Consider the following 10,000-nt stretch of genomic DNA (forward strand, 5'->3'; position numbering starts at 1 on the left):
GGGAAGTACTGTAGTGTAGAGTGCTGTACTGGGGAGTACTGTAGTGTAGAGTGCTGTACTGGGGAGTACTGTAGTGTAGAGTGTTGTACTGGGGAGTACTGTAGTGTAGAGTGCTGTACTGTAGTGTAGAGTGCTGTACTGGGGAGTACTGTAGTGTAGTGTAGAGTGCTGTACTGGGGAGTACTGTAGTGTAGAGTGCTGTACTGGGGAGTACTGTAGTGTAGTGTAGAGTGCTGTACTGGGGAGTACTGTAGTGTAGAGTGTTGTACTGGGGAGTACTGTAGTGTAGAGTGCTGTACTGTAGTGTAGAGTGCTGTACTGGGGAGTACTGTAGTGTAGTGTAGAGTGCTGTACTGGGGAGTACTGTAGTGTAGAGTGCTGTACTGGGGAGTACTGTAGTGTAGTGTAGAGTGCTGTACTGGGGAGTACTGTAGTGTAGTGTAGAGTGCTGTACTGGGGAGTACTGTAGTGTAGAGTGCTGTACTGGGGAGTACTGTAGTGTAGAGTGCTGTACTGGGGAGTACTGTAGTGTAGAGTGCTGTACTGGGGAGTACTGTAGTGTAGAGTGCTGTACTGGGGAGTACTGTAGTGTAGAGTGCTGTACTGGGGAGTACTGTAGTGTAGAGTGCTGTACTGGGGAGTACTGTAGTGTAGAGTGTTGTACTGGGGAGTACTGTAGTGTAGAGTGCTGTACTGGGGAGTACTGTAGTGTAGAGTGCTGTACTGTAGTGTAGAGTGCTGTACTGGGGAGTACTGTAGTGTAGAGTGTTGTACTGGGGAGTACTGTAGTGTAGAGTGTTGTACTGGGGAGTACTGTAGTGTAGAGTGCTGTACTGGGGAGTACTGTAGTGTAGAGTGCTGTACTGTAGTGTAGAGTGCTGTACTGGGGAGTACTGTAGTGTAGAGTGTTGTACTGGGGAGTACTGTAGTGTAGAGTGTTGTACTGGGGAGTACTGTAGTGTAGAGTGCTGTACTGGGGAGTACTGTAGTGTAGAGTGCTGTACTGGGGAGTACTGTAGTGTAGAGTGCTGTACTGGGGAGTACTGTAGTGTAGAGTGCTGTACTGGGGAGTACACACCTTCTCTTCTCTCCCTCTCTAACTCTTTGTCTCTCTCACACACCCCCTGCGTGTGGTTGGCCTTTGTTTGGAGACGTGTCCCGCGCATCAGCAGCCCTAACGAGACTCTTGGCGGCCCCTACGCTTGAAGCGTGCCGCGTCCGCAGCGACGGGCTCCCAGGCAGCAAACCGCAGCCTTGCGTGAGAAAGGAGGCGGGGGATTTGCATCAAAGACGCGGCAGTGCATGTTTCCCTATCTAAATAAATATCTGTTTGGCCCGCACAAGAGAGTGTGAGCGGGAGAACAGGGGCCGCGGGAACTCCATCAATCCTCTCACATCTGTCCTGAGCCTCTGCTGTCAGACTGCGGCTGAGCTCCGAGCGTAAGGCGGCTGTTCCACAGAGCGTCGGCCTCCCTGTGCAGTCGGGGCGTCACAGGGAATCCGTCCTGTACGGGACAGACCGCAACAGCAGGACATTAACGACTAACAGCAGTGTTACCCATTAAGAGATAACACACCTTCCAGACTGGATACTCCACAGTTCCCAAATACATGACATATGTACAGTGTATATGTACTGTGTGTGTGTGTGTGTGTGTGTGTGTGTGTGTGTGTGTGTGTGTGTGTGTGTGTGTGTGTGTGTGTGTGTGTGTGTGTGTGTGTGTGTGTGTGTGTGTGTGTGTGTGTGTGTGTGTGTGTGTGTGTGAAGAGGCACAGTGGGAGGTTGTGGAAGAGGCTCAGAAGCTGTCTTGTAGCTGCATTGGGGCACTGATGGAACAGAGCTTTGAGAGATGGTTTGTGTGTGTGTGTGTGTGTGTGTGTGTGTGTGTGTGAGAGAAGAGACGGCCCTAGGGACCAAAGGTTTGAATCTGAGGGTAGCCTCAGTCAGATCCTGAATTGTATCATCTTTTGTATCCTCAATTGTATCATCTTTAGCATTCCCGAGGGAAGTTGCAAATTGTGTGTGTGTGTGTTAGTGTGTTCGGTTTCTGGTTTCACATCGTCCAGCACTTGTGGAGTGTGCGGAGTGAGCAAAGCATGGCAACTCCGTGGTTGCCCTTGGCAACCCTGCAACTCCGCTCCAAGACCCTACCCTGAGATAAAATGTCCTGCTGGATATGAGAGAGAGAGGTGTATGTCCTGCTGGATATGAGAGAGAGGGGTGTATGTCCTGCTGGATATGAGAGAGAGGGGTGTATGTCCTGCTGGATATGAGAGAGAGAGGTGTATGTCCTGCTGGATATGAGAGAGAGAGGTATATGTCCTGCTGGATATGAGAGAGAGGGGTGTATGTCCTGCTGGATATGAGAGAGAGAGGTGTATGTCCTGCTGGATATGAGAGAGAGAGGTGTATGTCCTGCTGGATATGAGAGAGAGAGGTGTATGTCCTGCTGGATATGAGAGAGAGAGGTGTATGTCCTGCTGGATATGAGAGAGAGAGGTGTATGTCCTGCTGGATATGAGAGAGAGAGGTGTATGTCCTGCTGGATATGAGAGAGAGAGGTGTATGTCCTGCTGGATATGAGAGAGAGGGGTGTATGTCCTGCTGGATATGAGAGAGAGAGGTGTATGTCCTGCTGGATATGAGAGAGAGGGGTGTATGTCCTGCTGGATATGAGAGAGAGAGGTGTATGTCCTGCTGGATATGAGAGAGAGAGGTGTATGTCCTGCTGGATATGAGAGAGAGGGGTGTATGTCCTGCTGGATATGAGAGAGAGAGGTGTATGTCCTGCTGGATATGAGAGAGAGAGGTGTATGTCCTGCTGGATATGAGAGAGAGAGGTGTATGTCCTGCTGGATATGAGAGAGAGAGGTGTATGTCCTGCTGGATATGAGAGAGAGAGGTGTATGTCCTGCTGGATATGAGAGAGAGAGGTGTATGTCCTGCTAGATGAGAGACAGACAGACAGAGAGAGAGAGAGAGAGAGAGAGAGAGAGAGAGAGAGAGAGAGCTGTATGTCCCGACTGGGCGTGGCCTGCACAGTCTGTCCCACAGTTCCAGGCCTCGCCTCACTCCCGCCCGAGCCCATCAATGAAGCCCAATGTCAATTGATGCCGCTGGCTTTGTGCAAAGGGCCTTTTTGCAGGCTGGCGTGGGGGGTGGGGGGTGGAGTTGGGGGCAGTAACAGGATGATAAATGCTACATGAAGTTTGGGGGAGGTTGTGTGTGGGGGGGGGCACTCACAGACTTGAAAAGAGCTTCATTCATCGTCTCGCTCTCTCTCTCCCTCCCTCTCTCTCCCTCTCTCTCTCTCTCTCCTCTCCTCTCGGCGAGCAGGGTGACCGTTTGAACAGAGGCCTGTTTGCTCTAGCCGGGCGCTGGGGCTGTAACTCTCTGGGCTTCTTCAGAGGGCAGGAGGCTGATTAGCCTTCTCTGCCCTGTTTGTTATCCCTCATGTCACCACAGACTTAAATGCCTTTCAGCTCCCGTCAGCTGCCTCACCAGCAAGCTGCTGCCTTACCCCCTCCACTCCAACACACACACACACACACACACACACACACACACACACACACACAGGCTCTGGGGCAGACCCCGCTTTGATAATGGAAAGGCCTCTACCAAGCCATACAGCTCAGCACCCTGTGTACGTTTGCACACATACACACGCAGACATGTGCAACACACCCCCCCCCCCCCAACCCCTCCCCCCCCCCCCCCGACACACACACACACAAACAGTGTTTCCTCTAGATCATGGAGCTGTTGATGCGCAAGCAGTACTGTTCCATTCCCATTGACTACCGGGCTGCCATATTGTGCGCTAACCACCCAGGTGAGTCCAGCCTCTGCAGTGCAGCTTCCTCTTCCCACAATCCTGCGCTTTGTTTCCTGTTTCCCCAGCTGAGTTATTCCCATTGCTCAGCCTGCAGAAGCAAGCCCAGCTGGGGCGTTACGGCAGGAACCTGGTCCGACAGGCTGCAGACTCAGACCGGGCTGCTGTAGCTGCGTATGTGCAGAGGGCCCTGGTACACTAGACGGTAAATGGGAGCGCTGTTTGTCTCAGCACTGAGGGATTACGGGGATTACGGGGGCTGGTGAGGAAGAGAGGGAAGAAGAAGAAGAACTCTGGAACGAAGGCTGAAACAGTTAGTACCGACGTCCTGCTAACTCAGCTTGCACATGGGGGAAGGCCTCTGCTTGTCTGTGTGTGTGTGTGTGGGTGTGTGGGTGTGAGAGAGAGACGGAGAGCAAGGCGATTCGGTCCAGGGCTTAGCAGCGTAGCAGAAAATGACTGCTCCAGGGTAGGTGGGGCCCACGGTCGCTGGTGAGGAGAGTGACCACAAAGCTCCAGACGGGCAAACAAACTCCGCTGTGGGTAGGGCGAATGGGGCGAGGGGAGCGTTCCGAGCCCACCGGCGTCCCCAAACCCCCCCCGCCAGAGCCCTGCACAAAATTACGATGGATTGTCTGGCTGCGACTGTCTATCACCAGACTCCATGTCAAATGAAGCCTCCCACAAGAAAGGACTTCGGAGCTTTACAGCCGGAAACCTCACACAGAGCAGAGGAGTTTTTAATTATGCATTCTCTCTCTCTCTCTCTCTCTCTCTCTCTCTCTCTTGCTCTCTCTCGCGCGTGTGCGTGTGCACGTGTGCCTTCATGCTTCCAGGCTTTTTTTTCTTGTTTACTCTGACATTTTGAGGTGACACCCAATTAAATCTGTTCCACTGTGACCTCATTTGTTTTGTGAGTGCTTTGTGTTTGTGTGTTTGCACACTCATACTTGGTCTCTGTCTATCTCTAGCACTAATTTCTGCCATCGTCATGACGACAGCAGGCCATCACTAGGTGTGCGAGTTGGCAATCATTGTGTGTGTGCATGCTCAGAACACTCTTGATGTTATTTGGTTATCATCTCTCCACCCCTAACCCACTCAAAACCTTGTTTCTCCTGTAATAAAGGCACACACGCATGCACGCATATATACACACACGCACGCGCGCACACGCACATATACACGCACGCATATACACACGCACGCACGCATGCGCACACATACATGCATGCATGCACGCACATATACACTCACGCACGCACATATACACGCATGCACGCATATACACTCACGCACGCACATATGCACGCATGTACATATACACGCACGCACGCATACTCGCACGCGCGCAAATATACACACGCATGCACGCACATATATATACGCACGCATGCACACACACATACATGCACGCACATATACGCACACGCACGCTCACACATACACACAAACTCTGTTTTCTTTTTTGGTCCATTATGATCAGTCCTTCTGTGCTCGGTGAGACACTGATGAGATTAGTGACATTTCTCACAGATCACTGCTACTATTATGGACGTAATTCTCCCAACAGCAGAGACTTCAAACACACACTGAGCTGGTTGAAGTAAACACTGCCAGACTCTCAGAGGAGGTTTTCTTATCGGTTTGCAGTGCAGACTACACACGTAGATGTAATCTGCAGCCTACACACACACACACACACACACACACACACACACACACACACACACACACGCATGCACAAACAAACAGAACCTGCAGCCATTGGTGCGGTGAAAAAACTGAGAGAGCTTTTCAAAAACCAGCGCTTTAGTGGAGTATACAGTTAGGTAAAACAGAGGTGTGTGTGTGTGTGAGAGAGGGAGAGAGAGAAAGATTCTTGGCTGTGTGTGTGGTCAGTCAGAATAACATCAACAGTACACTACAGGGGAGCAGTCATTTCTTACTACTCTGGTGTAATTAATCCACCTCTCTGTTTTCTACCACTGTGTGTGTGTAAGCATCACCAAGTGTCTTTTCTCACAATGCTCATTAAATCCCTAAGGCTGTGTGAGCAGCAGCCCGAGCTCCATTAAACAGCTCCCTACACGTTAGCAATGCAGGCAGGCCAACAAGGCCCACAAGAGAGAGGAACTCTGTCTGTGTGTATGCGTGTGCTATCATTCTCCTGTAGCATTGAATCAACATCGTTTCATCATAAGCATCAGTCTGATGATTCATTGAGTTAATATGTGCTTTCCTTTCCTTTGTGTGTGTGTATGTATTGGTGGACAATAAATACCTGTGTTTTTCTGTGCTTCTGAAGGGAAAATACCGTTACACATGTGGCCCCTGCCCACTTACGGAATTCTTTCCTCTATCTCCATGGAGATTACAGCAGCATACTCATAACAGGCAATGTGAGATCTTGGAGTTGTGCATGTGTGCGTGTATGTGTGTACTTGTTTGTTTTCTCCTCTGGAATAAGACGATTGGATGCTCTTTGCCACTCAGACACTCACAGTTGGTAGAGCCCTGGAGGGGAGGGCATGACCCTGCGACCTCATGACCCTTGCATGGAGAGATCCTTGGAGTTATTCTGTGGTTTTGGAACAGTTCAGAGATTCACAAAGCACTCTTTATTCTTCTGTAACCCCGGAATGAACATAGCAGACTTGGCTGCGTACGCGCACACACACGTGCATGCACACATCTCTCCCTCACCCCTTGTGTGTGGGTGTGTGTATGTTGGTGCTCATTCAGGAACATTGCTGCACTCTGTGGCCAGCAGTAGTGACCAGTGTGCAAAACACAGACTGCAGGCTCTTCACAATGCAACTACTGCCTCTGTGCGTGTGTCCGTGCTTGTGTGAGAGGTAACATGGATATGTTTCACATTTATCAATGGTCCATTCCAGTTGCCAGGCAGACGAAACACGTCAGGGGTGGTGCTGTGACGGTAACCCCGCTACGGTAGTCCCACCCCTTCAGGCGGAGCTACGGTAGCCCCGGTCGGCTGCATGCAGGCCCATTTACAGAGGCAATTACTACGGTGCAAGACGGATGTCTTCCTGGTTTTTGTTTCTCTTTCCTTTCCGTAAAGCTAATGTATCGAGTAGCGTTGCCCCAAATCGCCCTCCCACCTCCGCCCACCTCCACCCACCGCCCTCCAAGGCCTGGGCATTTGTTAACAATTAGTCATAAATCATTTTGGTTGCTTGGAATTAGTGGGATTCCTTGGCACGGAGACAAGCAGTGTTCCAGTGGGGGGTGCAGTGCGTCCTCCGAGCTCGGAAAGGGACTCACGTGTGGTCAGAGAATACACCTGAGAGCACACACTCACACACAAACGCACATTAACAAATCTGTTTTTGCAAGGATTCTTGCTCTGGTAACATTAATAGCCAGTGGCCATAGTAACAGACACATTAATGAAATGCCTTAGAGCAGTATTTTGAATGTACACACACACGTGCGCGTGTCTTTTGCTAGTCTTTCTTCAACTCTTGCACAGCAGACGGTCGTCTGGGCTGCAGAACTGCGGTGTGTCTGCATCCGCACAAGCCTGTGCCCTGTATCAACAGTGTGAGAGACACACGGCCTTTACGTCTGCTTACGTCTGCTTTGTACAGAGAACAGTGCTGGCCACACATACACACAGGCCCATCCTCCTGCCGCTTCACATCACTCTCTGTCTTTCACTGTTTCTGTGGTCTGTCTTTCTGTGTGTGTGTTTCTGTCTCTCTGTGGAGGCTAGTATAATGGTGTCACTGGTCTTGCTGGAAGGGAACACGCTTTGAACAGGACATTCCTGCCTTCTCACGGCCACATGATCCTCTCCGGAATCCCTTCACTCAACTGCAAAACACACACACACGCACACAGTAGTGGGGGGTCATTATAGTCTGTCTGTCTAGTGCAAAGGCAACTTCACCCATGTCTACAAGGGGATTTGATCAAACTGGGATGACAGATGGAATAATGAGTGTGTGGGTGTGTGCACGCGCACGCTCGTGTGTGTGTCTGTCTGTTTCTCTGTCTGCATACCCTGTAGAAGTTTCTAACCCTTTGGTTGACTTACCTAAGAGGCTGAGCTGTCTTCTGAGTGAGTCCTCTGTCCTGGGTGAGAGCTGTCCTCTGAATAAGTCCTCTATCCTGGGTGTCCGGGATGTTTTGCTTGTACCCAATAAAGGGCCTCAAAGCAGCAGGTGACTGCTGAATCACACACACTTCTTAACACATGTGCCTGAACGCATTTCTAAACACACAATTCTTAAACACGTCTTGGCGCACTTCTAAACACACTTCTTAAGCCAGTATGGAAACCCTGAGGAGCTCTGCACAGTGAAAAGGAACATATCAGCCTACACCCCTCAGGAGTCTGACCGGACGTGCCCCAATCTATACTGCCCTCCCCCAGGGCAGGTCACCCAGCACGGGGGCCACACCTTCACCCCGCTTGCCCGTGATGCCTGACATAGCCACGGAAAGCAGCACGGTGTCCGAGCCACCTTGGATCCTTCCAGAGGGTCCAAGCTTCCCCTGATGGCCTCGCCCTGCGGCCGTCGCTGCTATCCCTCGCAAAGCCCCCGCATGGCTCTCTTAACGGAGCAGAGCCGCAAAAGAGGAACGTCCGCAGCGCCAAGCAGGGAATGCTGGGAGTCTACCAACAGGCCGATGCAGAACATGCCCGAGGAAAAACTCCTCCCCCTCTCGTTATATAAAGTGCCTTTTGTTTTCCTCTTAAAATGAAATATTTCCTCTTCCCCCCCCCCCTCGTTTAAGAGGGTCGTGTGGTTTATAACGTGTCTCTGGCTGAGACTAACCAGCAAACTACCCATGAGCTTCCATGACAGAAAGCAGAAATCTTCCATATGTCCTGAAAATGAAGGGCTTTCACTTCTCTTCCTGCGCCCCAGCGCTCGGGGGGTTGGAGCAGCGATGATCTCCGCTGTTTTATGAAGTGCTCATGGCTGTTACTGGTGCTAACACCGGGATGCTCCTTTGTGCATGCTAACAAGAGACTGTGGGAAATTGCCGGAGCTGAACGGCAACTCCAAACACGACAGGAAACGCAGGGTCCCGGAGACCCGCTTTCACCTGACTGGTCGAAACTTTGCATAATCTCCGCGACAGTTTGGTTGCCGGGCCGTTGCTAGGGCCTCGGGCGTTCTGTCGGCCCTAGCCGTTCTGTCGGCCCCAACCATTTACATTTACAGCATTTACAGCATTTAGCTGATGCTTTTATCCAAAGCGACTTACAATTATGACTGAGTACAACTTGAGAAACTGAGGGTTAAGGTTCTTGCTCAGGGGGTCAACAGTGGCAGCTTGGCAGCGGTAGGGCTTGAACTGGCAACCTTCTTCCAGGACACTCAGAGTTTGGAAAAGGGGCTTATTTATCCAGGGAACCTGAAGACCGTTCCCGTACGTGGGGCAGGAGCTCTCGTGCAGGGGACAGACAGTCGAGCGGAGAGTGGTGGAAGCGCCTGGAACCACCAGGGTGAGCTGTGAGGGAGGAGATCTGGTACCGCACCCCCGGAAATGGCCGTCCCTGAGCGAAGGACGCTGCAGATACCCCGTGTGAGGCGCAGAAGCGTGCGAGGGCCTGGAGGAAGCCAGAAAAGAGGATTAAAATAGCCGCTGCATGTTTTGTGTCAGCGCGGCACCTGTTTGAGGTTTTGGAAGCTGGAATAGTTGCGGAATATGAGAAGGAACAGGAGAGGGGGGGAAAAGTCCCGCTTCTGGAAGCAGCGGCGTGCATATTTCTGGTCTTGTGAGCTGGTGGTTGGATCTGTGCGAAGCTGACAGCTCGGGGGGTGCCGGGGGCAGGGGGGGCGTAGCCGGCGCGACACGGTCGAGTGGCCTGAACCCGCTCGGAATCCTGCCGCGCTCTTCGAGCAGACCGCAACAAAAGAACCCTGTGCTTTACTGAGACACACGGCAACACAGGGCTGCAAAACATCCACCACGCGTGGTTTTGTGTGTGCGTGCGATCTCATAAGTTTTCTGCATGTATTCCAATGAAATGGCACTCGGTGTGTGTACGCACTTAAGATGGTTTTCAGAGGCCTACCATCTGAATGGATGCTCTTAGATGTGGTTCAGCTCTGTGTGGGTAGAATGCAGACTTTGCAAGAAGCATGAGACAGTAGACAGCACCAGGGTTTGTGTGTGTGTGT

The 10,000-nt window shown here is 51.5% G+C and overlaps 1 protein-coding gene across 2 annotated transcripts in view; it reads left to right on the forward strand.

Moving 5' to 3' along the window:
- Positions 1 to 10,000, forward strand: part of LOC145659902 (uncharacterized) — a 45,956-nt gene that overhangs the window by 28,969 nt on the left and 6,987 nt on the right. Inside the window, exon 3 of one of the 2 annotated variants that reach the window (XM_081723374.1) lies at positions 3,905 to 4,041. The exons of the other annotated variant lie outside the window; for it this stretch is intronic. Within the exon in view, the coding sequence (XP_081579500.1) occupies positions 3,905 to 4,038 (134 nt within the window). The 3' untranslated portion in view covers positions 4,039 to 4,041. The remainder of the gene's footprint in view (positions 1 to 3,904; positions 4,042 to 10,000) is intronic. 2 annotated transcript variants of the gene reach the window in all.

Source organism: Electrophorus electricus, chromosome 11, assembly GCF_041902795.1.
Source record: "Electrophorus electricus isolate QZ-2024a chromosome 11, ASM4190279v1, whole genome shotgun sequence".
Lineage (NCBI taxonomy): Eukaryota > Metazoa > Chordata > Actinopteri > Gymnotiformes > Gymnotidae > Electrophorus > Electrophorus electricus.